The following is a 27,700-nucleotide window of genomic DNA, read 5'->3' on the forward strand; positions in this document are numbered from 1 at the left end:
GTCCCTGGCAAAGCATTGTCAACATCATGGACATGAACTTACTCTCTCAAACATGCAGAGGAAACCCCCGACAGCTGCCTTAAGTGAGAACTAAGTCTTAAGTAGCAGGACTACTCTCAGATGAGTGGAGAGAGGAGATGCCGTGTGCCATTATGTAGGAGGGCACTGCTTACTTGTGGTCCACCTTACCCACATAGTCACATAAAGACTCCAAATCTCAAACTGCATTTTTATTATTTTTTAATAAACTTTATTCTATATTACAAATAGTTTTTTTTTGTTCTGAACTGCAAAATAGGAATGCCTTATATTTACATACACAGGTATACAATTAATTATAACAAAGGTACAGAAGCTTGCCTTTACCAAGTTACAACTGGGCTCCAATTTAAATAGCATAGGTTTTCTTTTAAAAACTTTTTTAAATTTTTTTTTAAATCTTACTAGGATACTCTTCTTTAAAAATCGAAACCAGAAGACCCTTTTTTTTTTTTTCAGAGACCCCATCCACCTGCCCTTGAGGCTCAGGGTAACACTGTTGTCTAAAGATACATTTTGCTTTCTTCTTTCGAAGGGTCAGTATTCAAGGTGAGCGTTTTGGAACAGAAGTGGGGCACGCCGGAAAGGGGCAAGTGATGAGAACAGAAATGATCTGTCCCGCCGCTTTCAGTGGCCTCTCGTTCAAACTCGCTCGGCCCCTGAGGTGCTTAACCCAATAGTGCGTCCATTTCTATTTCTCCTCCTTCTTTGCCCTCCTAGCATCTGGGGCTTAATTCTGGGTACCCTGACCAGGCCAGAACCCCTGCTCTCTCCCACATCTTAGTTCTTGGAGTCATTGTCTTTTGTGATACCTGGAGTTGCCGGTTGCTATGGTAACTCCACAGGACCCTGCTGGAAGAGGCTGTTTCCTGTGGGCTAAGTGGGGGAGGAAGGCTGCATCCAGTCTTTCCTTCCCAGTTTAGGCCTGGGAACCTGGTTCCTTCTCAGGGCAGCCAACCCAGGACTAAGCTAGGATCACATGCCCGAAGGACACCAGGTCCAGGCCAGGAGGGATGTGGGGAGGATCATCCATTCTCAAGCCATGTCATTGGTTTCCAAATGGAAACAAGATTCTTTGAGGTAAACTAGCTTTTCATTTTAAAGGACAGAAGGTTTCCTAAGTCCTCAAGCTGACAAGATGCCAGGGAAGGAACGGGAAGACAGATGAGGACACATAGCCCATCTTCGCCTCTTGCTCCAATGGAACTGATCTCTGCACAGGAACCTTCCTCAGTTCTGCTTGCTGAAGTGTTCTCTGCTTCAGAGTGTCTTTGGGGGTGCTGTTGAACTGTACCCTCTGCTGTTTTGAACTCTACACTCATAAGGGAGCCCTTCCAACATGTGCTTGAGTCTTAAGTTTAAAGATACCAACAAAAGAAATGGGCAAAGAGGCAGAAACTTGCTGAATGACTGTCCACTTGCTTTTGTGTTATTGGGGAGGGAGAACATGGGTCCCCCAAAACTGAGCTTCAGTGCAGTTTAAAGGAAGCCAAGAAACAATATAAAGGATTCATCAATTCCAGAGACAGCCCAGAAAGCCAGGACTAGATAGGAGCCCAGGAAAAGGGAGGAGAAAAGAGAGAGGAGGGACGTGAGACTCCCTAAGCAAAGACCCCACCGCTTAGAGCCCTTGCCATCTCTTCTAGGAGCTAGAACAGGACGTTCTCCTCACTCCTCGGGAACTGCTTGTTCTGCTCAGCCCTGTTAGCCATCAGTCTACTCAAGGGATTCCAACAGGACGCCAATGAAGACGTTCTGCCTTTACAACCGAAAGACTTAAATATTTTTTTTAAACTTGGATGCTCCATCTAATAAAAAGCAATATTATTGAAGAGCAATGATTTGCAGTAAAACAGAAAGTCTCTCCTAATATTGAAAACATTTCCTGCAGTGATTGCTTCCTAAATGGGAGGAATGGTGTGACCACCCCCCCCTCAGAGCACCAGGAGAAGATTACAAGATCCCAGCCTCTTTGGGGATTTGGCCCTTTACCATCGTCTGGAATGGTAGCCCAACCACCCACTTATAAGAATGAAGCTTGAGCTGGTTCCATGCAGAATGCCCTGGGGTGAATCCGGAGTGGGCTCTGTCTATCAAAAGGGCAGGGGAAGCGTGAGGGTATTAGCAGCCACGAGGATGCTTCTCCTGGCATGTTCACAGCTCACATGGAGGAATCTCTGAACACTTTTCTTTACTAATGAAGGGGCAGTTCTCACGCTCACCTTTAAGATCGCCTCATCTGCTTAGAAGTCACTGGAAAAATTTAATATTCTGCTTAACTCTTCCTCTTAGTCATTTAATATCCACATCCAGGCTTCCTCATTACTTTCAAGTTCTTAAGATAAGTGGCAAAAAAAAAAAAACAAACAAACCAAAAAAACTAATGAACTACAAAGCCCCAATCAAATATCCCATATCTTTTATTTTCCAAAGGTAAGGGCTATGAAGTCAGGGTCCCCCTGTCCTGAAAGGATGTGTGGAGGCCCTAGATGTGGGTGAGGAACATGGAGGAAAAGCCAGAGAAGAGCCGGGACAGCTAGCTACCTGGACAGGGTCACCTTGGTTCATTCACAGAAATGCCCCTGAACACCAAGCCTCCTTTAGGAGCTTGCTGGAACTGTCACTCAGTGCTGCCCTTGGAAGGGACATAAGCTGAGTACCTCTGAGTCTCCCCCACCTGCTGGTACCTCTCAATGTCAGTCATCTCCTGGTTTCTGGGGCTCTCTGTGAGAAGAGGGGGGCAATTTATTCCTGATTACAGGAGCACTGGGCTTTCTCGAGATGAAGCATTTGCTTGCTGTCTGGTGAAGCCAAAGGCAGAGAGTGCTAGGGTTGAAGACAGAAAGGAGGTTCTCCTATTTATGTCAAAATGAGAGGTGCTTAGGCCAGGATGGACTACAGTAGCAACACCCAGGGTCCCAGAAAGTGTGGCAGAGCCTTGCATCTTAGAGATCATTTGGGATGCCATTGCTTGTGGCTCCTCTAGTGGAGGACCTGCAGGGCATTGAGGAGAGGAGAGGACACCCTATGAGTCAGGGGAAGCAGCCAAAGCTAGGGTGGGGCAGCACTCACTCCTCATAAACTGAATAACTCCTGTATCATAATTAGTGCTTGGCCTGAGGGAGGGAACAGGGAAGAACAGGGAGGAAGCTAGCTGCCAGAGTAGGGCACACTCAAGAGTCAGACATGTACACTGGGGTGGGTGGATCGGTATGGGGTGGTACATGAGCACCATGGAGCTCCAGAATGGAATGTTAGGGTGCTGGATATGCTGGGCATTATTATATCAACATGAAGCCAGTTTAAGCAGGACCTGAACCTGCAAGCACAGAAAGACTCTGTCTGTTAGCAACTCCTGCATCTTTCAAATCATCCTGGATACACTGCCTTGAGCTGTGGGATTCATTAAAAGCATTTCTCTTTCCAGATGTGTCCCCACTCAGGCACCCATCCTGAGCTCACTCCAAGGCTGTGGACTCCCAATATGGAGGCTCCAGGGGCTGGCTCTGGTCATGCCATGTTGCACAGGGTTGCAAAGTACCTTGGTTTAGGGTAGGGGTGTTTTGTGTTTATTCTCTGTCCCCAAGTTAAAAACTGTGTTGAAAGAAGAAGGCAAGAAAGTATTTTCCTGAGGAAGTTACTGACACAAAAGCTAACAACTTCATGGCACTAAGAAACATTACGGTGTCTCCTTACAGGGAAGGATGAAGACATGACCAGACCACGCCCACACCTAGAGAGACAAATGCCACAGAGAAGTAACCAGCCTGCAGATACGCTTCCCAGGTTTCTCCTATGCCCTGCTAGTCTTCTCCCTTCAAGATTCAAATCCTCACCTGGTCAGTCATTCGGGATGTGTGATCAGTACCATTTTGATCAGTGGGGTCAGAAGCAGGAGGATGCAAAAGTGAGGTGAATCGGAGGTGAGAGAGAATACCTGTTCCCTCACACCTACCCTCTGAACAAACTCCAAGAGATAAATACAGGTTCCACCTTCAGCAGGTCTGCAATACCCCACAAGTGAACTCTGGGCAGAAGGCTAGGTACCACTCTGTCACATGTCCTAGTTTCTCTGCCTAAAAGCAACTAGAGAATCCCAAGGGGGTGTTGGGAAGGAATATCTGGGAGGATTTGATGGATTTCGGACAATGTTGCCTAGCCTTGGTTTTAAATGTATCACACTTGCAATAAAAACAAATGGAAAACAAACAAGCAAACAGCAAAAGGAAAGATTTTTACAGGTAAGATTGGCTTGACTTCTGAGTCCTCAAGCAGGCCACAGGGAATGCCTATGAAGTGCCAGGAAGAACCCACATTGCCAATTAAAGTAAAATAATCTGCCGAAAAATGCCCCCCTCAAGAGAAATGAGGTGACCCAGGAAATACAGGCGAGGCTGTCCGCGCCTCTTTCTTCCTGATAAGTGTATGTCTCTGAGGCGTTTGAAGTTTTGCTTGTTAACAAAAGCAAGGAAAAAATTCTGTACCGACAAAATAATAATAACAACAGTAAAATCATACAGAAAAAAAAAAGCATCAGCAAAGCCATGGTAACAGTCTCTTTTTGCTGCTTGCTCATTTTTCTCGAACTGTGCAAAACTTAAAAATCAAAGCCCACTCACCCATGCACCTACTCACACACACAAAGCTTCCATCCGGCAAACCTGTCTTAAATATATTCATGTCTCTGTCCTCCCCAACCTTTCATATGTGCAAAAAAAAATTCCTTCAGCCTGCTCCCACATGCACCCCAAAGCCTGCCAGGTCCCTTGGCTTCATGGAGGAAGAACAACAATCAGCGATAGAATTCTACATGTTTCCTCCTGGCACTTGATTTGCCAAAACCTCTGGTGGGTTTGTTTGTTTGTTTGTTTTTGTTTTTTCTTTTCATCACCCTTCCCCACTTCCAATGCACCTTTCCCTGGACCTCTCTTCCTGTTTGCTACATTGGTGTGTCTTTGCCATTTTGTCCACAGCAAAACCACACGGTGCCTCCTGCTCTGGGTTGCCAAAGTTCACCCTTTGACAGGCAGGTGACATCCTGATTTCCTATAGACAGAAAAATGCTCTTGCCACAGACATTAACACTCAGTGTTATATTGACACTGAGTGGTGGACAGATGAGCCAGGGGACAGAGAAGGAGACCATCTCAGCATCCTCCAACATGGGACAAAAAAGCCTTCCCATGCTTCCTGCAGAATTTTAAGCGCCTCCCTTAACCTTGCTTTCTCATACACAAAGGGGCTCATGTCCTTAAAGTTTGCAGGATATCACATGGACTTGGTTTGACATGATATAGCTCCTTCTCCATGTGAGACTTCTTTTGTGTGATGGAAGAAACAACATTAAGCATGGAGCATGAAGGAAGGCAAGAATGTAGAACGCTATTAACAGCCCCTTCTCCAATGCCTCTCTTTTCTCCGTGAGTGGTGGATAAGCCCGAGCTGCCAAAAGGGATTCGTGCTTATGATAGAGACTGGAACATTCACTATCTAAGATCCCTTCAAGATTGTAGGTCCCCAAGACCCACTAGGGGACCCACTAGGAGACCACCTCTTGTCATAACCACGTGTTACATTTCTGAGCATACGTTTGCCTGACTGGCTAACACAAAATGGCATATCCATAGATGGAAAAATACAATGGAAAGATAAATGCCAAGGCCATGGTTTGTGGCATGCACTTTTCTCTGTATCCAACCAGGTCCCTCACTTGGCTCTCCAGTCCCTTCCAAGCACAAGCTGGTGTCTGAGGCTGGCTGGCTGGCATCTTGCTTTGTCTTGGAGAGGCTGTGCTTAAGTATGTTTCCTCCAGCGATGACGTCAGAAGAGATGAGGAAGACGAGCCACTGAAGAGACAGCTGAGATGTTGATGAGACAATTCCCACAGAGGTCTGGACCGTCCAGTGACAAAGTCATCTGCATAGCAATGGCACCAGATTCTGCAGTGGGGACAGGGGCTGGGCTGTCTGCCCTGGCCTTCTCTGGCATTCTCAATGACAGCGGGGATGGAGCCTTGGAGACGGCCGGAGGTAGAATCTCCTAGATGCACTCTGCATTTCACGGTGAGCTGAGACGATGGTGACAAAGGAGCATGGAGATGCCTTCTCTAGACAACACATGAGGCTCTGGCAATGGACCCCTGACGACTGTCAGGATGCATTTGTACTTGGAGGTGAATAGAGAACAATAAATGTTGCTTCTGGCATAGATGATACTCTCTTTCCTCTTCTCTCTCTCCATGTTACATTTCTGCTATTAGGAACCAGATTAGGTGACGTAGGAGCATCTCCATAGTGGAATGTGACTGTTAGCTTTCCCCTGTCTGACTTTTCACAGGAAGGGGAGAAAGGTCAGGATGGATACTTGGAAGGCCTCCAAGGATATTGGAAGGGGATGGAAGGCTGCTGGACACCAAACAAGTAGGCAGTGGCCCCTGAGAGAGCATCCTTAAACTTCCACTGGTCCCTACTCCAACATCTGTAGGAGGCAAGGCCTTTTCCCCACAGTTACAAAGCACCCAGGCCACTGCCTGGCCTCTTGTTGAGTGTGTGGACAGGGAGATCCGAGTGATGCCTCCTACTTCAGATAATACTGAGCTCACAGTTGCTTCCCGAAGCCAGGTTTTGGACCACAATGGGGATTCTCAACGCAGAAGGTGAAGTAGCAGCATAGGAAAGTTCTCCGCCCTCAGCTCCTCATCCTTATCTGAGCCCTGCTGCTGATGCACGGGGCCAGGAGCAGCCGGGAGGGAGAGCTTCTTTGATATCTTCTGGTCTGGTCTCTCACCATGGGCCTGGCCATCCCTGGACTGACTGAGGGATCAGTGACGTGATCCAATCACACTGGCAGAGCAACTAAAAGAGGTGGGACTCCGGAAAGAGGGAGAGACAGAAGAGGGAGAGAAACGAAAGGAGAGACGGCGCTGCTGGGGGGGTTGCTGCTGTTGATGCCTGTCGGAACTTGCACTTGGGGGGGTTGCTGCTGTTGATGCCTGTCGGAACTTGTACTTGGTAAAGATGGTATCTAGACCGAGGCACGGCTTGGTGTGTCCCTCCCTCCAGGATGGCCCTGGAAGGACAGTTCTCAGCTGTCTAAGCTCATGAGGGTTATGACTTGTTCTAGTTTGTAAGCCAGTTTCTGCTTCCCGCACTGATCATCATGGTCCAGGGGTCCAAGGATCTGTGGAAAGATCAAAATGGAAGATTACTAGTCTGGGCATGTGTATCCGTGTTTCTAGGGTACACAACGATAGCATGGATGTTGCCAGGGCATCAGTGTACCTGCTGCTACTGCCAGTGCTATGTAAGCTAGCAGCCTGAGAGACACGGGTAGGGGAGGTGGGAGGCATATGGGCACCCGTGTCACCAGCAGCACAGGACGCCAAAACATCCTCCCTCATGTCTGATAATGTGTGCGTCCCATTGTCTGTGAGAGACAGCCGGCAGGAGGAGAAGCTTTGCTGAGGACGCCTATACAGAGAAGCCACTGGCACCTACAGTCTCAATGGCATCTGGGGGGGGGGTGTTCCATAGACAGTGCACAAGTGGGGTGCTGGGGGCCAGAGTGTGCTTTTCTGATATTAGCAAGTCCTACCTTTCCTTCCAATATGAGGAAGAGCTTCCTCAGCAGCTCCTTGGAGCCCAAATATCCACATTTAGAAAGCCAGTTGGCTTAATTTTGCCTGTTAAAAGCCAAATATCCCTAAAGGAGCGAGGTTGTAAGTTGAACACGCTTTCCATCCCTAGACTATAATTGGTGCATAGTGGCTAAGGTCACCCAAACCTGTTTCTGTAGCCAGGTGATTGATAGAGGACAATGATGGGTGATGGTGGTGTTTGTGGAAAGGTTCTGGGATTTCCCAGAGACTCAAGACAAGCCAGATTGAGTCATGGCTCTGCCCGTTGCCAGCATGGTGACCTGAGGTGAAACATGATCTTTCTGATGGATCATGCTTGCTTCTCTGGAGTCCACCTCTGCTTTGCTTGGGTTCAGTGGTTAAGGCCAGGTCACACACATGAGCACCCTAGGCACAATGCCTGCTCGACATGGGGCACCAGACAAGCAGGATGGGATGTTCTCTGGTCTGAAGGGCAGGGATGAGGGTTGGAGAACAAAGAAGGGTGGCCAAGGCAGCCTGGAGGCTCTGTGGGCTTCGTATGTTATGACTAATTAATGCATATTTAATTGGGGACATAAGGCTAGAGTTGCCTACTGAGATGGCCAGGACTTGTCCTGTACTGCTATAATACTAAAAGTAGACAAGTGTTCTGGTAGGGGAAGGGATGGCTCTTTTCAAGACAAAGCAGGAGACACAGCCTTATGAGCTTGACTGCCCCAAACAGGAACACTTTGCCCTGGACCATAACTGGTCTGGAGACTGGTGGTAGCAGTCCCTCCCCTAGGAGACTCACCACCACTTTCTGTTAACATTAGGGCCATACAATATGTTGTTCATGGCCTGTAGGACACTGGGCTCTGGACCTGCTGGGGTCTGGTAACAGGGTTCTTAAGCTTCTCTGGGTGGCAAGGCTGTAAGGAATAAGAGAGCCTGGGCACTGGCTTCAGCTCTTAGTATTACTTTCTGCTCCAAGAAGACTGCTATTGTGTGCTTGGAGGCAGGGACTCTAGATCCCAAACCACATAAGTCTGTGTCTGCACGGCTAAACAACTCCCATAGTGCTTTTATGTTAACCGGAATGAAGGCAGAATCTTTAGTGGCCGTTACCCAGGTACAACAATGAAAAATACATGCTTTCCACCCCTATCCTATTCTGGTTTTGTTCATGCTCATTCGTTTCCATTCTTTTCTATTCTGCCCATCTATTCCACCCTATTCTTCTGTTCCAGCCTCTTCCATTGGACTCCATCCTATTCCATTCTGTTTCTATTCTGCTCTGGTCTGTTCGACTCCACGGGATGCCATAATATACTATGTCATCAATAAAGGTGATGAAATCCTTGCTCAAAGAGAATTAGATCAGAGAGGAAAATGAAAAGAATTTAAAGGCAATAATGGAGAAAGAATAAGCTAGGGCTGGTGGGGCACGCTGTATTCCTAGAAAGTCTGGAAGACTGAGGCAGGAGACAAGTTCAAGGTCAGGCTGAGGCCTGGGGGTGCCAAATGAACTCAAGATTAGCCTGGCCAATTTCTGGAGACTATCTCAAAAAGTGGTAGAACTCTTGCCTAGCGTGTGGGAGGCCTTGGATTCGGTCCCAGGGCAAGGGGTAGAGAGGAATAAAAGAAATTTCTATATCCGAGAATAGGAGTTGGTGCAGATAAAAGGATTGGATCATTCTCAGTGCCCATTTCCGTCCCACAATACTGTCCTAGGTCTGGCTGGTAGAATTTCCCTAATAGAGGTATCAGGGGGGGCAACCGTGGAGCTGTTTTTGTACATGAAGCATTCAGACACGCCCACATCTCTGCCTCTCCAGGCCCTGGCAGGGCAGGGCAAAGCTTACCTCTTCACTGTATTTGCCCACGTAAGAGAAGATCTCGGAGAGGGCGCTCATCGTGTTGAATTCGTTCATGTGCATTCGCGACTGCTCGGCCAGGTACGCGTTCATGTCCTGGTCACTGATCGCTGGCATCTTCCCGATGTCTGAGTAATACCTGTGAGGGGTGGGAGACAGAGAGGAACTGGAATCTATAGAGCATCTGAGGAGACACGGGAGCTCCAAGCGGTGAGATTCTGTGACGACCCGCGGAGCGGAACAGCGTCCCATCTTGGCTTCAGTGTCACAGCCAGAGAGAGCGCTCTGCAGCTCTGACATAGGGGGCACAGAGGGAAGGACATGGAGGATTAGAGAAGAACCAAGAGTCAGAGGGCTTCTGCCCAGAGCATCTCCTCTGTTCCCTGCTCCTGGCACAGAGCTCCAGCTTGCCTTGTGCCTCCCCAGCAGGGATGGAGAGTTCCTCTGAACAGTTGCTCTTCCCTGATGGCCTGTGCTCTCTGGGGGTTAGGGGAGAGAGGAGGGGGGCGGAGGTTGCTGGGAGAGAGAGGCTGGCAGAAGGCAATCAGTCACTGTCACTTGCAGCTGTGCACTGCTGTCAACTGGTTAATTAGAAGCCAGCATTTACATTTTTAATTTCTGCAATTTGACATTTTATGCACCAGACCTCCGAGTCCCCCGCCGGAGGAGAGCTGCGTAGTTTCCTAATGAGGAAAGGAGAGGTCTCTGCGCCCCTAACATGGCCACTTTTTCATCCTCTACAATGTGCTTTGGGGTTGTTGGTAGCAGGAAAAAGAGAGGAGGCAACTGCGAAGACAGGGTGTCACTTGCAAGTCAAGAGGCATTGCAGTTGCTGGCCCAGGTCACACCAAGTCCCTGGGCTGCAGGGCTGAAGCCAGCAGCAGGAGGAACTAGAATAGGGGGAGGGAGAAGAGAGTCCAGGGAAGGGACTAGGTAAGACAGGTGGGGTGCCAATGTGGTATTTAAGGAGGGAAACTCCTTTAAGTTGTTATGAGCACTTGTGTCCGTGATGAGGCCTCAAAGGCTTCCTTCACAAGGTGACCCCCACACCGGCCCTGCTCCGTGTCTTTCTCAGCTTATATCTCTTTCTGTTCTGACAGGGTGCTCCTGCCTTATTCCCATGCCATTTCCCTGACTTCTGTCTGTCTCCAGCAGTGCCCCGTACTTAGACGACAGGCTGTCAGAAATGGTCTTGGCTCCTCCAGCCATCAGCTCCAGGCTACAATAAATGACAGCTCAATTTGTGACCAACATCTTCCTGGGAAGGCAAGGGCTGAGATGACTGTTTGCCTTGGGCTACAGTCTTCTGGGATTGCTGTTGTGTCTTCGGGGAAGAAGAGGTGAGGAGAAGACATCTGGTCTCTGGCCAGGGAAGGGGATGGATCAGAGGGAAACACCTGTGGCCTCAGAAACCCATTCCCTGAAGCAGACACAGTGCCCACTGCCTGTTGAGTGGATCCTGCTGTGACTGGCAAGGAGGTATTGGTCCTTTACCTTCAGCCTAGGCAAGAGTAAGACACAGGCTGAATGATGAGTTTTTTTCAGGAAGCAGCTTGGGGACATAAGAAGATATGCTGTCCTTGGTTCATCTGGACTTCTTCCTGCCCTTCACAATGCTCTCTCCCATTCCTTTCTGGTCCCCAGAAGCCCATAGTCCTCCCATCCTTGACCTACTTCATTTTGGTTCCTTTTACCCCAGAAGACAACTATTTTTCCAAGGTAGTCTTCACACTAAAGCTCTGTATCAGTGCTCCAATGCAGAAGGTTCGGGTGAGTTAGTGACATTCCAGGCAGTAAAGGTCCAGGAGGTGTCGCCACTCATGGCCACGAATAAAACTATATCTGGATCTAATAAATGCCAACCTTCCATTTTATAGCAGAAGAACATAGGTTTCACTGATGGGTCCCGACCTTGTCATTGCCAAGGAGATTTGCGCCACTGTGCCCTCATGGATGCCATAACTACCAAGCAAGATAGGTTTGCCCATGGAATGTTATCTTTGCGATCCTTTTCCTGAGAAGCATGAACAGTATTTTCTCTCACTTCCAGCAGCTCATGGACCGTGGCTGTGCCCAAAGCTTTTGTCCAGACAATTCTACTCTGTCATCCTTAAAAAACCAGAGTCTCTGAGTAGGATGGAAAACTCAGGTTCCCACAGAGAGGACGTAACTGTCAACAGAAGTGAAGGCCCCTGCTGTTCCTTGTTACCTGCGTGTGAAGGTGCCATGCTACTTAGAAACGGTACAGGCCCCTACTGCTGCCTTCGTGGTCCCTGATGAGCTTAGCAGCCTAGGCTAGAGATCACTGTCTACATAGTGAGAGGACCTTTTCCAGGCCAGAAACAGAAGATGCTCAACATCTCTCCCTAGCAACAGTTTGCCTCCTGCAGGGTGCTTGAGTAATATATTTCTCCGAAAAGAATATTTAGGAAGAATTCATGGGGGAGGGGGCAGGTGATGAGATGAGAGAGGATGGAGAAAGTTGGAAAAATAAGAGTGGACTGGAACCTTCTCATCTGAAGGTGATGGGTGACATTCTGGCTGACTGGCATGGATCTTGCAGTCCCTCTCCCTGCTCTCCCTGATGTGACATTAGCTGTGTCGTGTGGTCTCCCCCCAGCCCCCCAAGGTGGTCTCATATCACACTCCTCTTTCCTTGAGGAGAATGAACTGAACCAGGGCATGTCTGTGGTCCTCCGCTAGCCCCCAGGTGGATCAACTACATGGCCTTATCTTTAGAAAGTTCTAGATGGGTGGAGGCAAGTGGCTACAGGCTACTCAAGTCACTGGCTTTCTACCTCGTTCTCAGTCCCAGGCTGCCTGCTGCTAAGTGGTCCCACCCTCTCTGCAGGGCTTAACAAATATTTCCACCTGCTCCAGAGCACTGTCCAGCCCACAGCTAGCCAACCTGCCCCCCCTTCAAGCCTGACCATGACCCTGCATGGAATCTTCTCTGCCATGTATACAATTGCTTCCTTCCCACTCCTGCCAAGCTGGCCTTCATGCTGGGACCTCAGCTGAGATGCTTTATTGATTGTTAAGAATGCAATAAAACCCTGACAATGAACTTCAAACAAGAGCTCTCATCTGCTGACTGCATGCGAAGAACAGAAAGGTCAGCCTTGACCCCCGCCCCCTTGAACTTACAGGATTTCTACCTACAAATGAGCCCCCTCTTCAGAGAGTTACCGAACATCTGCTAGACCCGCTTTCCTATACAAGAGCTGGCCAGCCCTGGCAACCTGGAAGGCTGACTGCCATTTGCTCTCACAAGGAGAGGCTGGGTCCCACCCTGGTCTCAGTTCTCTCTCCTTGCTGGGATTTGCCCAACTTAGGCGGGATGCCAGCCCCTGGGGCCCCACATCATAGCTCAGGGAGCTGGATACTTCCATGTGCATGAATCTGGATGGGATGGGTTGAAAGAATCTGGAAGGAATCGTCACCTGAGAGTAATGGTAAGAGGGCAGGAGTGCAGACATGAAAGCCATCTTGAGCCTCGGGCTGTGATGACCTCAAACTGTGGCTTTCAGGGGCCTCTGTGAATGACCGATGTGGATGAGTGATGTCTCCAGACCCAGCAGAATAAAGGCCTTGCTCCTTTACCCCCTCAACTTCAGCTTGTGGAGCCTGCCAGACACTCTGATGTGGGAATCACAAGCTGAAAGGGTCAGGTGCAACCTTTCCCATGTTCCCAGTACACCCAGAGTGGAGCCCATGGAGGTACCACTGTCAGCTTGGTGGACGTAAGCATGAAAAACCAGCTGCCCAGCCTGCCCTCAGTGCTGCTACCAGGGTCAATGTTAATTTCATCTGTAACAAAAGCCAGGGATCTTGATGAGCCTTGACTGATAGCTGGATGGCACAGAATCCATTTGGTGTATTTACATATTTGAAATTTGTTGCTTTCTTGATGCTATGGTGCATGTCATAGATGGCATTTAATGCATGGCACACCATGGTGCAGTCCCTAGTGGGCCAACAGCAGCTCTTCTCTACTTCGCTTCTACAGACAAAATCTACAGAGGATAAATTAGCGGGGCTCATGTTGATAGGGACACCCTTGATGTTCTCCCAGTTAAAATCTAAGAAAATCAGGAGATCAGAGGGTAATGGAGTACATGTAGGCAGAGGGCAGGATATTCATGCAGAAGATGTCATGATAAAGCCCATTCCTTTGTATAATAAATAAAACAATCATCTTCAAACAAACAACGGCAAAACAAAGAAAAGCCAAGTCAAATAAAAGTAGAGTTCACGGTTACTGGAAATACAATAGAAATGATAGCCAATCATATGCCAGCTTCAGGAGTCTGCACGTTGGGTTTGCTCAGTGAGGTCAGTGCAGCAGTCAACAATTCTGAAGAAAGCAAGAGGCTTTCCTCTCTGCCCAAATTTAACCACAAGCAGAACCCCAATGGGGAGAGGAAAGGTGCACAGACTGCGGGAGGTCAGCACCATTACCATTAGGAGGTGTGCAGAGGCAGAAGTGGGGTGGAAGGCTGGAGAAAGGATGGTGGAAGGACGACTGGGAAGAAGTATGCCATGAATGCATGTGTGTGTACTATATGTACGGTATGTATGTAAATGGACATGGATGGCATGGAGGTATGTATATGTATCCACTGGTGATTTCATGTATATACATGTACATATATATACACAGATGTGTTCATGGTGCCTGTGCATTCCTGCAATACTGTGAATGCATGTGTATATGGTCTGTAGACATGCAGGGTATATATGCTAAGCATGTGTGTGTAATATATGTGTGGATGTATGCATTAGTGTGTGTGTGTGTGTGTGTGTGTGTGTGTGTGTGTGTGTGTCTGTGTGTCTGTGTGTATTGGTTAGGGAGGGAAGATCAGGAATCACATCTCCTTCTGGGCCAAAGAGACACTTCAGTCACTAAGATCCATGCTGTTCCATATAAAGACGTGGGTCACACAGAAAGCTCTGCCATGGTTTCTAGTGCTTGCTTCAATGTGGAGGCTATGAGTTGTGGGTGTTTCAGCTGCAGGACCAGCTGTGACAGCGACTAGTCTGGAAGCTTTGCCCTGCTTGCCGGAGGACTCTCTGACCCAGGACCTGCTCCAGCCAGGCACCCTCAGGTTTCCATGGACTAACACTCACCTCTCCACCCAGTTCTTGTAGCTGGGGATATCCTTGGCATACAGCAGTTTGTTGGACGGGGAGTCCTTGCCCAGCCGGTGCTCTGAAGTGGAGCAGGAGTCCATGAAGGTCTGGGCCACCACAGACAGACAGGCATCCGTGATGCTGTTCTTATGGATGTCGAACACGAACTGAGGGTTCTTGATCATGTTCACCCAAAACCGCAGGGGCAGGCTGTGTGGAGGGAAGAAGCAGCTGGTCAGGGCTGATGGGGTAGGGGGGTGTACCTTGGTGGAGCCTTCCAAGAAGGAACAGTTAGATTTCATAGAGCGCAGGACCCGTCTGTGGCTGCCATGGGACAGGGGACAGGAAGGATGTGGGTCTATTCAGCATACAGGAAATCAATAAGGTCAGGGTGTCATCTAGAGATGGACCACTGGAGAAACTTGAGGGGCCGTGATACCCAGTTGTGATGTAGAATTCTGCACCTTCCTTTTGGTGTAGGAGTTACCCAAGTAAATGCATTAAAGCAGAATTTGGTTCTTTATTCTTGTCTTCCTGGTGTTGGGACCATTTCATTAGGAATCTAGGTTTTGCAACTGATGATTTGGCAGAAGTCACCCCCTTGCTTCCTCTCTAGTGCCACAGGCTACTTCCTGCCTGGTAAAGGAACTGGCTCTAAGGGTGGATGTAATCAAATGATTTTTTTAAACCACCAGGCTGCCACATAGCACCAACCCCTTATCTAATCCATAGTGTCCCATCCCTCCCCTCCTGTCTTCCAGTCAGTACCTATTGCCTTCCAAGAACTAGGATAGCAACAGGGAATACAATGACTGAGACACATCCCATCACTGAGGAATCCTGAATTTCAGGTTTGTAGGGAAGACACATACAGTCAAAGGCACACAAATAGCACTTCATATCGAGAGCAGAGGATGTTGGACTGAGCTAGGTGCCAAATTTACTCAGAGCAGCCCACGCAGAGAGCCTTTTCATAGGGGACACTTGATAAGTTTGTTCTTCATTGTTGCTGGTGCTGCTGTGTGTTTTTGTTGGAAGAAGGGGGATCTATCTGTGTGTTTGTACATGTGGAGGCTAGAGGTCACCCTATAGCCTTGTATTTTTAGTTTGCTCTTTTGAGACAGGGTCTCTTATTGACCTGGGGCTCACTGACTAGGCTAGGTTGGCTGGCCAGAAATCCTCGGAAACCCTATTGCTTTGCTAACTTACAAGTGGATACCATCATAATCTTCTATGGGTGCTGAGGACTGAACTCAGGTCCTCATGCATGCATGCCAAGCACTTTACCAACCAAACCATCTTCCCAGTTCCCCATCCCCCCATTCTTTTGAGATAGACTCTCGTGTAACCCAGGCTGTCCTTAAATTTATCATGCATCTGAGGATCCTTTTGCCTCTTCTATGTGTGCACCACAACACACAGCTTTAGGTAGTGTTGAAGAGCAAACTCAGGGCTCAAACATCCCCAGGCCCACGTTTGAGTTATTTTAAAACACTGCATAGGTGTATTCCTTGGATGGGCTGCAAGTAGGGAATCCACATACAGAGACAAAGAGGAGAAAATTATGCAATGTGTCCTGATTCTGCAGTCCCTGCATTTGCTAGACAGAAGGCCTGGAGGAGGAAGGACTTCCCAATGCCTCTTTGAGCTGTGCTCTCCCTGCCCGTTCTAGCTCTGCAGCTCCCACCAGCCAGCTGAGCTGCCAGTAAGGAGGGGACAGTGCAGGCATGGCTTTCTTCTTTCTCTTTACTCCCACCTCTTTGCCTCCCACCTCTTTTCCTGATGTTTTATTGTTGTTTTGGTGGCTGTGCTCACGGTTGGTGATAGTTAGAATGCCCGGTCGTGTTTGGCTTGCCTCTTAGAACTTAACATCTTTGAATTACATTATTTCAAGGCATCGGATACAATGTTTTTTTTTTTTTTTTGCTCTTATTCTACCTGGCAGCAGCCAGTCTGTATAATACAAACAACAAACACTGTATATAAAGGATGACCTGACATTCACAGATGCCAATCAATCAATAAGAATTTATTAAGTCTTTACAATGAGTGCCACGTAGGGCTGGGGCAGGCACACTGAGGTTTGCTAATATTTGGTGTCTGTCACTTGCTTCATCGCTGGGAATCCAGAGTAAAAAGTAAATGGAATGAGAGCCCATGCGTACATTAGCTTCTCAACCTCACTAAAATGCGGCTAAGAGCTCTGGGCTTAGAACTCTAAATATTCAGAGATCAAGTTTCCCTACCAGTCAACTCTGCTACCCCAATCTCCCTGGGTTTCCCTAAGCCCCGCTCAGATCAGAGGTCCTGGGAACCCACGTGGCTGCAGTCACCATTTTTTACTGTTCCTCAAGTCAGTAGGTAGGCAGGTGTACCACACAGGAAGCAGAGGCGCCACTGAGGCCCCTGCCTAATGAAATATTAGCATGCTATTAACATCCGTGGTGATGCTCATCTCTGGCTGATTACAGCCACTCTGGCTAAATGAGAGGGAGTGTTATTTAACAGAGAACCTGTAGGGAACTGCAGAAGGAGGGGTGGGGGAGGCAGGCAAGTCACACCTTGAGTCAGGAATAAAGAGACAATGCCCGCAGCAGGGACAATAAACTCCAGTCCACTGGCAGAAGTGATTCCTAACTATGTCTTGACCAAGGAACCAGGGGATCAGGCTGGGGCAGGAGATGCCCTTTTAGGGAGAACTTGAAGCTGGTGCAGTTCTTTCTACAACAAGTGGAGTGTACTTAATTCCCTAGCTTTCCATTGCCCAGTCCATGTCTCTGTGTCGCACCTGGGACCTTGGGATGACCCAGAAAGGAGGATGGCACCTAGAGGTTGCTTGCAAAATCATGTATCTCTGGCCAACATGGATAGGGCTTGATGGAGCACCTGCTTGATGTGAAGGTGACCGACACTGGATTTGAGAGGAGGAAGCCACCTCACCAGAGTGGCTGCATATAATGGAACCTGGATTCTAGGGGCCCTGCTTTAAAAGGACTACGGTAAGGACTCTGCTGCTTGGGATGAGCCTCTTTTTGGGCTCCCACTCCTCTACAAGTGGAAGAGGGAAAGGCCACAGCATGCTCAGGAGAATAGCACTGTTTCCCCAGGCTGACTTCTTCCTCTGTTTTCGTGTCTGGGCCCCTGGCTGGGCATCAGGGTACCCACTTCTACTCTGGAACACGAGCAATCCGAGTAGTTAGCACCAGGTGCCACATCCATGCTGCATTAGAAGGAAAAGCAGGGGCATAGTGGCCTGGAAAGGCGACAAGGATGCAGTTCTAGGATGAGACTGAACATCAGCTAGCTCTGCCACAGGCAAACCTCTCAAGCAGGCCATCCCTGCCTGCGTCTCATCAATATTTACCGAGCCCCATTTCCTCAAGGTCCTGCATCCTGTGTTGAATACTGATGCTTGGCCTTGTGACTTCAACCTCAAATGAAACCCTCACGATATACAGATGGCAGGGAAGATACTGTGCACTCAGAGGAGAGAGGGGACCGCAGTGGAGATGATTGGAGGGTTGTCAGTAGTAAGACAGTCCTGTGGCCTCCAGGGAGCACAAAATGATCCTCAGCAGCTTTTGGAAAAGAGTGCGGGGGGAAACAAAGAGATAAGCTTATTGGGTGTAATTGGAATCCAGGGGCCATGTGCATGCACCCCAAAACCCTACTGACAAGACTTTATGAAATGCTGTTCCTCAGTGGCCCTGTCCAGCTCAGGCATTTCTCTGTGCTAGTATTTGTCCACATATCCAGACAACCGCCTCTCTCATCCCATATCCACATCTGCAGCTTACCGAGGACAGGAACCCTGAGATCTTTGTTGGACATATCGAACTTCCACATCCATAAAGTGGCTAGATGTGGCAGGGGCCTGGCTAGGGTGGCATATGGTAGCTTTTGCTCCTTGGATTAGTATAGTTTGTTGACTGAAGAACTGGCTGGAGAGGAAGGTACAAAGAGGGATGAGAGGAGGTGGAGGGGAGAAGATGAGGAAGAGAAGAGACCCTGGTAGGAGGTAGACAGTGGCCAGGACCTCTCCAGAAACCCCACCTCCCTGACAGAGGCCCCAGGGGTGGGCAAGTCAGTGCCTCTCCGGACTGCCCTTTTCTCCCTTTACTCACCAGTTGCTCTTCCAGGTGTGGCGGACGTGCGGGTCATGGATGCCATGCTTGTCTGCCTGCTCATCGAGGAAGTCAAACATGTACTTGATGGCCAGGGGCAGAGCAGAGCCACGGTGGGCTGTGCTGAAGATGGTCTCGAACAGGTCATCCACAAACTTCTGCAGTGTGCCCTGGGGAAGGGGGACACATTTAGATCTAGCCCAGCAAGCTGCCTTGGGGACAGGGCAGGCGAGGTCATGACATCGGGGGACACTGTGCACCAGACCTCCCCTCCCCCCCCCCCCCCCCCGCTGCAGGTCTCTGGCGGTTGTACCTTTCCTCTGTGCACGGACAACAGGCAGAAGCCAGAAGCCAGAGCCCAAACCACCTTCCCCTGCCAGCTACAGAATTTGGCCGCACATCTTTGCTGGTGACCTTGTATCACTTTTTGAAAACGCTAACGAGCCTGCTTGGTCAGAGCTCACGAATACAATCTGCTGGCCCTGTTTGGCCACTGCCCATCCTGGCTAATGACCATCTGGGTCCACAGAGAGACCTGCGAACCCAGACTCTGAGGAGAAAGGCTGGAACAGTAGGCGTGGACTAACCCCAGCCTCAGGATTAGAAAGGGCATCAGCAAAGCTATGGCTACAGTCCCAGTCTCCATCCTTAGCGATGGTCCGTGGCACCCCTGGAATGAATGGGAATAGGTGTCGCATGTGTCTATAGCCGAGGAAGGGTGCTGAGGAGGGTGGGGATATAAAACTTCAGATTGTGTGATCATGTCTGCCGGGATCTGCCCGGAGTGACAGGTTGAGCTGGATCCCAGGCTCATGACAGTGCCTGAGGCCAGAGGGCAACAGAAGGGGCTGGCACACACTTAGCAACTGTGTGAGCAATTATGTATGTGTGATGTGTGGGCACGTATGTGCACAGTTGTATGTACACACGTGTGTATGTATCTGGAAACCAGAGGACAACCGCAAAGTATCTTCCTCGATCCCTCTCCACAGATTTTTGTTTGTTTTGTTTTTTCAAGACAGGGTTTCTCTGTAGCTTTGGTGCCTGTCCCGGAACTCGCTCTTGTAGACCAGGCTGGCCTCGAACTCACAGAGATCCGCCTGCCTCTGCCTCCCGAGTGCTGGCATTAAAGGTGGCACCACCACCACCTAGCTTCTCTCCACAGATTTTGAGACAGAATTTTTGCTGAACCTGGAACTTGAGATTTGGCTAAACTGGCTGGCCAGCAAATCCCAGGTAGTCTCCTTTCTCAGCCCCCCCCGCACACACACACACACACACACACACACACACACGCAAGGCGCTGTGCACAGCTTGTCTTTTTAATGAGGCTATCACACTTGGGCTCTCAGGCTTGCCTAGCAAGCTCTTTACCAACTAAGCCATGTCCTCAGCCCTTGGCCCGGGTTTTTTCATGGCAGGCAAAGGCCCTTCCTGTGACCACTGGGACCCCCTGCACACGGCTCTCACGTTCCATACCTTTGTGGCTAATAGTCGTGTCAGATAGATTTCAGACACCATCTTGCTCCCCCGGTCCCCTTCCTTCTGATCTCCATGCTCATGGTTCTTCACCAGATGCCACAACTTGACTCCACTTTCCAGATCAGGGGTGATCATGGGTGTTCGGGAACGGAGGCTGTCAGGGCTGCCTGTGTACCGGATCATGTTTTCTGCCGAAGCAAAGAATGCAGCCCGGTACAAGTAAGTCCGTAGAGTCCTGGACCCGGCAACTCCCGGCATGCTCCTCTCCCCAGCCAGGCCACTCTTGTCTGATCCTTCCTGCCACTGGCTGGCGCTGCTACCTTGCCTCCGCGTGGCACATTCCCCGAAATGCGGTATGTCTTTCCTGCCACTTCCAGGAATTATCTGTCGCGAATTCCACCCACTTAGGCCGCCCTCCTTCTGTACTTGGCATTGAGTCAACCCTTAATTATTCCATTTGTAAAAATGTAAGCTTGTACTTCTTTTACACTTTTCCTTGTGCAGGTTTGCAAGTCCTGTGGCAGGTGTGACCAATTAAATGCTTAAGTAAGAACAGGTAGCCTGTCTCCCTTAAAGACTCAGGTGAAGTGGTCAGGGGAGGGCTCACCAGGGCATCTGTTTGTCTTTGCCTCCCTCTGGCCTGGGACACTCCTTCTAACTTCTTGCTGAACGTCCTTCCCATATTTTAATTGTGGTAAAATGGGAACTGAACAGGGAGAGGATAATGTCCTACTCTGTCCACGTGTGACCTATATGTTCACCCTCTTAGCATCCACAATACCCTGTGAGGTTTGCCCTTTTTCCCGAATCCCTGCTCGACAACAAGAATGCCACTGCTCAGGGTGGTCAGATGTCCCCCAGCACACACGTGACAGAGCAGGCCATTTCTGGACTTCCGCCTTACACCCAGAGCCCTTTCCCTCCTTCCCTTTCACAACACGGCACAATGACTGTGTGACCTTTACCGGTCTTTTGACCTCTGTGCTGTTGAATTATAGCTTACCAATGAAATAACAATTATTTAATTCACTAGATTATTGTGTGCTTGATATGAGATGATGGGAAGGTAAGACTTATAGACTGTATGACCTCATGAAGGGTGGGTTCTCTCTCTCTCTCTCTCTCTCTCTCTCTCTGTGTGTGTGTGTGTGTGTGTATTTGTGTGTCTTTTTCTCTCTCTCTTTGGTGAGCATGCATATGTGTATGTACATATATGGAAGTCAGATGTCAACCCTGGGTGTCATTTCATAGATGCCATCCCTCTTGATTTTTGAGACGGGTACTCTCACTGAACAGCTCACCATTATGCTAAGCTGGATAGCCAGTAAGCTCGAGGTCTCCTCCTATCTCCACTTCCCAGAGCTGAGATTACAAGTACATCTCGCCATGCCTGGCATTTTCACTTTGGTTCTTGGGATCGAACTTAGATCCTCATGCCTTCAGGACCCTTTACCAATTCAGCTATTCCTGGCCCCAAATTTCTTTTTGCCCACAGATAAAGTACATATTTATGACTCAAAGCTAGTGATGGGAACCGGTTACCTCTGTCCCATCCTGGCTCTCTTCCCCAGTGGTCAGCTGACCTGATCCTCTACCCAAGCCAATGAGGTCTGTTGACAACACCTGCTCAGGATGTGCCTACCTCCCACTCCTGACGCCTGGTGAGATCTTACCATATTTACTTGCTGAAGTCCTGGAGACTGTGGAGTTGTTCCCTGCATTGTAGGCTGTCACTTGCTTGGACACTAAAGCCACCACAGAGCCATCTGGCACCTACAGGGTAAAGGCTTCTAAGGGCTTGGGCATGGAATCTCTTCCCACCCATTCCAGGAAAAAGGGGGCAAATTAGGATTATATGGGGGAATGAGGGACAATTAGCACTTTGTCAGGAACTTGGGCTTTGGAGTCCATTCCTTTCCCTTTTGATAAGACAAGACAAAGACCTTAGTACTAGCAGCTTTAGGGCTTCTGTGGGAATAAGTTCTGGCAGGAGCCGCCCCTCCCCTCACTTTTTCCCTCCCTAGGCTTTCTGGAAATCACCCAGAATTAAATGTTCAGGAGGCCTTCTAAGCAAGGGTCCATGCCCTACAAGAAACATGCATGTCACCATCCTATCTCCAAAGAGGCTAAGGATCTCTGACTGGGTGACATTAGCTCCCATGGGGTCACCAAGGGTCATGGATTGCTGGTGTATAATGCATTGGGGACTTGGGGTCTAACCTTGAGTGGCTGCAATTTACAACCTACTTGACCAGCTCCTGGCTTCTGTCGTCAGCTCACCTGGTAGTGGGCTACCGTGTTGAGTCTCTTCCAGTCATTCTCGATCTTGGTGGTGATATCTTCATCCTGTAGGATCATCCTTGCCCCACTTCCTTGCCGCCACTCTGCAGGGAGAGTGGTAGCAATTTAGAAAGGTCCTCTGGTCCCTCCTGGGAGCATCCTGCGTCCTCTCCATATGAGTATCACATAGTGCCATCTCCAGAACACGTTCAGACAGACTAATGCAAACACAGGTCCCCAGAGAGGATTGGTTTAGATGCTCTCAAGCAGAGAGGGCCTGAGCACTAGTTCTGGTCCTAATTCAATGAATTAAAATCAAAAGAAGGGGGGTGTCCACCTGTCCTCCCCTGCACCTATCTGCTGTGGGCACTCACCACGGTGCTCACCACATCAAGAAACATTATGCAGTGTTCATGGGGTGAGTGAACTGGGAACTCAACAGGACACATAGCGCTCAGCAAAGCGTTGGCAAATGAAGGTGGCCCCATCATGGCAGCTCCACTCGCTGTCCATAGTGGGAAGTCCCTGTGCCGACCAAAGCTGTGCTGCAGGTCCCTCACTATAGCCCTTTACCTTTTCCCTGCCTTGTAGGAATGGAGGGGCCACCCTCAGAAAAGGACTGGGTGAAAGGCACGTGGACCATTCTTATATCCCCAGACTCCCTTCTCCACCAAACTGATGTTAATAACATCCATCACAGAATCTAGACAGAACTTAATTGTTTTAATTTATCTTAACATACATGCATACATACTTATGTACACACAGACATACATACAAATTAAATCCCTGCCTCCCTATCCCCTACTCCAGTATCTACACCCCGGGACCTTGCTGTCCTGTTGAGCACAGATCACACATGAGAGGAGAACCCATTGCAACCTTGAAATATGCAAGTGGATGTACATGTGCACGGCAGCTCTCCAACATGTGCTCACACACGTGTGCACGTACACACAGATACCATTCCACTGGACATACACCCAACACGAATTACTGTCTCTTAAAGTCAATCATAACGTGTGTCCTGGCCAAGAAGCTGATGGTCTGGCTTCCAGGCAGCCGAGGCAGTGCTTCCTGGTTCTCAGCTGCTGGAGCTCCTGAACTGTGCAGAGCACACTGGGCATGCTCAGAGTGCATGTAGATAGATGCAGGCATACTTTGCGTCACACCACCTGGCTGGCCTGCCACAGTTCTTTCCTATGGGCCCCAGAGACACATGTGCAGATTCCCTACTTTGCTTCCTGCCTGCTACAGCCAGGCTGTGCCTCCCCTGCTGGTCCCTGTGAGGCACAGGAAGTTCTGTTTCTTCCTACATTGTGAGTGCAATGGTTAAAACTGTTGACTCCATCAAGCATGGAATCCAGACCCAGAAGGGAAAGCATCATGCCCTGAGGAGGAGCAGAGGGGATCCTGGTATCTGAGCCCAGCCTTCCTTTACCAGGGCATCCATCATGCCCAGCTTAGGACCATGCTAAAACTCAAAGGGATGATTCAAGCAGTGATGCTTGCTCGCTGGAGTGGATCTCTGAGGCCTTGAGATGACCTTGATGGAATCGCTTTTGGTGATTTGGGTCTGGGGCTGGAAGGATGCTATGCAGGGGGGACGTGCTCTGTGAAGCACTTGGATGACCCAAGTTCCCATCTGCCACTGGGCTGCCCTGCTTCTTTTAAATTCCCCATAGGTCTACAAGCTCTCATGCCAGCAGAGGAAGAATCTCTATTCTGGTCAAGCATCTGATTCTCAGTGCAGTGGACTTCAGTGAAGACCAGTAGGCTGAGGAACATGGCAGTGGGCATCTTCTGCTTACATGGTGAATGATGCCAGGTGAAGTCAGAAGCTGTATGGATTGGATGGAGGCAGCACAGAGAAAACTTCAAGACACACCACAGAGGGTGGTCAGCATTCTGCACTTTAGCCTACCAGCTGGGCTGGAGAAGATACTCCCTAAGGTCGAGCTCCCAGCCCTCTAACGTACTGGTACCCTTTCTAACAGAGCTAAAGAAGTCTCAGCGGCATCTGAGCTGGACCCCAGTGCAGAACTTCCATTGCAAAACTCCTCCTGAAGTTGTGCAATGCATAGACTATCCAGATAGACTTAGCAGCCATGGTTGTGAGTCTTGTCCAGTAATTAGGTAAGCAAATGGGAGACAGTCTGTTTCTATGCCCCCATTCAAAAAAGTAGGGCAGAAAAAGGCCGTGTCTCCCTAGGGGCACAGACTGTCCTTGGAGTCAGAAATTGATGATGCCTGATGCTTACCAGCAGGGCTCGCATGGTGCACAGCACACAGGAAGCACTTGACAAATATTCATTCAATGAATAAATAAGCAAACAAACAAGCAAATGGGGAAAGGCACCTATGACTTGGCAATGGTTGCCTGTTTTATCATCAGTCAAAAGAGGACCTCATGTTTGCATCCCTAGCAGATGGACCATGAGCGACAGCTGGAGGTGAACTGTGAAATGCTATGAGCAACCTGGGATAAAGGATTATGGGAACTGAGAAATGTGACCTGGTCTTTGATTACTGTCCCACATTCCACCAATGTTATAACTAGGAAAATGAAAAAACAGGTCAGGTCAGAAAGCCAGACATGGAGGCCATCATACCAGGCTGCTTTTCAATGTACTAGCCAGCTAGGTTCACACCCAGGGATCTTCACAGGCTCCCCCTTGGGGTCACTCAGTGTCCACAAAAGGAATCCCTGTGCTCCGGGTCTTCTCAGTTAGAGGGTGGGAGTGGACAGAGCTCAGGCACTGTGCCCTAGGACCAGCTGTGTTCCGGGAGGAAGGGAAAGGAAGGAATGGGCTTGGAGATTGTTGAATCTATTTTAAAACTAAAAAGCAACTACTACTCTTTAGGTTTTATTTTTTAAAACTCTTTGGGGGCTTGCCACTCAGCTCTCAAATAAATACACAGAGACTTATTCTTACTTATGAATGCCTGGCCTTAGTTTGGCTTATTTCTAGCCAGATTTTCTTAAATTATCCCGTCTCCCTTTTGCCTCTGGGCTTTTACCTTTCTCAGTTCTATATACCTCTCTTTCCTTCATACTCCGTGGCTGGCTGTGTGGTTGATCCTGGCATCCTTCTCTCCTCCTTTTCTTGCTCCTGCCTCTTCTTTCTTCTCCTGTTTATTCTCTCTGCCTGACAGCCCCACCTATCCTTTCTCTCCTGCCTAACAATTGGCCATTCAGTTCTTTAATAGACCAATCAGGTGTTTTAGAAAGGCAAAATAACACAGCTTTAAGTAAAGTGAAACAAATGCAACATAAAAAATGCAACACCTCTTTACATAAGTATTTAAACATTCCACGGCATACACAAATTGAACCCATTAAAACTAATATTTCACAACACTAATCTTAAATAGTTTACATCGGCATGGATTTTTGTATATTGATGCATGTTTATGATTCTTTTTGTTATACTGTATATATGTTTCTACTCTTGTTTAAGGTACTGTGCCTATACAGCTCATTTAACAATATAATACAAATTCTGAGTCCTTGAAAGTTATTATTACAAAATAGGTTAATTAATACATATGGTTAGTAGTTAGTCATCTAACGAACACATTTATGGTCATGTTAGGTATGTTTCCAAGGTCAAACAGAGCTATATTTAGATAGACAGGTGTTCTTCAAATACTTCGGAGACCTAAATGTTCAAATACAGAATACGAAATTTAAGATGTTTAAGGTTTTTCATGACAGTGGGCAGCACCAGTCTACTTCAGAGAAGATGATGGACATCAAAGAACCTCCACATGGAGTGTGTTTTCACATGGCAAAGTTATCCACTTGGCAAGAAGCTGCCCTCTCCATGACTGCTGACGGATGGTATGCTGCCTAAATTGAACAATCAGGACACAAAAGAAAGCAACTGTTGAACATTGGCAAGACAACGTAGGGCAGTCCTTTAAAAAAAAATCCTGCTTCACAGAGAAGTCTGTAGGCCAAGGAACGATGCTCCCACATCGCAGAGGAAACGTGAACGGCTGACCAGGCAGCCAGCTGTTTCTGTCATTTCCCTAGTTTTGGAAGTTGCTTGCTCTGAACTTCATGTTTGCTAAAGTAATATTTTATCTTTCTTGGGTCTCTGATGGGAATTGAAGACTAGATGGTTAGCTATATAGTATACTTTGTTATGAAATTCAGAGAAAAAAAACTTGCATAAAAGATGTAAAATTTATAAGTCTGATAAACGTAAAAGCTTAAGTTGTTCATCTAAGAAGATGTTTTAAGGTTTAAAAAGATATTTTTAGGATGGTAATACAAGTTATATTTAAAAAAGGTTTAGATATAAAATTTTGGGCTCACTACGATGGGATAGATAATACAATATTTTCTCCAAATTTGCCAAATACAAATGGACTAGATATTGTAAATGCAATTCTTTTTTTTAATTTATTTATTTATTAAGGATTTCTGCCTCCTCCCCGCAACCACTTCCCATTTCCCTCCCCCTCCCCCGATCAAGTCCCCCTCCCTCATCTGCTCAAAGAGCAATCAGGGTTCCCTGACCTGTGGGAAGCCCAAGGACCGCCCACCTCTATCCAGGTCTAGTAAGGTGAGCATCCAAACTGCCTAGGCTCCCCCAAAGCCAGTACGTTCAGTAGGATCAAAAACCAACTGCGATTGTTCTTGAGTTCTCAGTAGTCCTCATTGTCCGCTATGTTCAGCTAGTCTGGATTTAACCCATGCTTTTTCAGACCTAGGCCAGCTGGCCTTGGTGAGTTCCCTATAGAACATCCCCATTGTCTCAGTGTGTGGGTGCACCCCTCGTGGTCCTGAGTTCCTTGCTTGTGCTCCGTCTCCTTCTGCTCCTGATTTGGACCTTGAGATTTCTGTCCGGTGCTCCCATGTGGGTCTCTGTCTCTGTCTCCTTTCATCGCCTGATGAAGGTTAATATTCATGAGGATGCCTATGTGTTTGTCTTTGGATTCAATGCAATTCTTATCTGATAATTGACCTTATTGCATATAATTTTACTATGTTAGAGTTCAAACCCTTCCTTTTAATTTAGACAATATCTGATCATTGTTCTTTCTGTATATACTTTTACTATGCTAGCGTTGAAACTTTTCCTTTATTTAGACAAAAAGGGAGCAATGTTGTAGGATATGCCACGGTGGGCATAATGGAGATGAGGTAATGAGCCCTG

At 48.3% G+C, this 27,700-nt stretch overlaps 1 protein-coding gene across 1 annotated transcript in view; it reads right to left on the minus strand.

Annotated features, from left to right (window-relative positions):
* Nucleotides 1–229: 229 nt before the first annotated feature.
* Plxna4 (plexin A4) overlaps nucleotides 230–27,700 on the minus strand; it is a 454,568-nt gene continuing 427,097 nt past the window's right edge. The window contains exons 26-32 of the mRNA XM_041675360.1: nucleotides 22,533–22,636; nucleotides 21,926–22,025; nucleotides 20,250–20,440; nucleotides 18,771–18,940; nucleotides 14,644–14,856; nucleotides 9,502–9,652; nucleotides 230–7,218 (exon numbers count right to left, since the gene is read on the minus strand). Coding sequence (XP_041531294.1) covers nucleotides 7,123–7,218; nucleotides 9,502–9,652; nucleotides 14,644–14,856; nucleotides 18,771–18,940; nucleotides 20,250–20,440; nucleotides 21,926–22,025; nucleotides 22,533–22,636 — 1,025 coding nt within the window. The 3' untranslated portion in view covers nucleotides 230–7,122. The remainder of the gene's footprint in view (nucleotides 7,219–9,501; nucleotides 9,653–14,643; nucleotides 14,857–18,770; nucleotides 18,941–20,249; nucleotides 20,441–21,925; nucleotides 22,026–22,532; nucleotides 22,637–27,700) is intronic.

The sequence above is a fragment of the Microtus oregoni genome, unplaced genomic scaffold (genome assembly GCF_018167655.1).
Source record: "Microtus oregoni isolate MIOR12 unplaced genomic scaffold, Mior012 000026F_ref0000081, whole genome shotgun sequence".
NCBI classification, from domain to species: Eukaryota; Metazoa; Chordata; class Mammalia; order Rodentia; family Cricetidae; genus Microtus; species Microtus oregoni.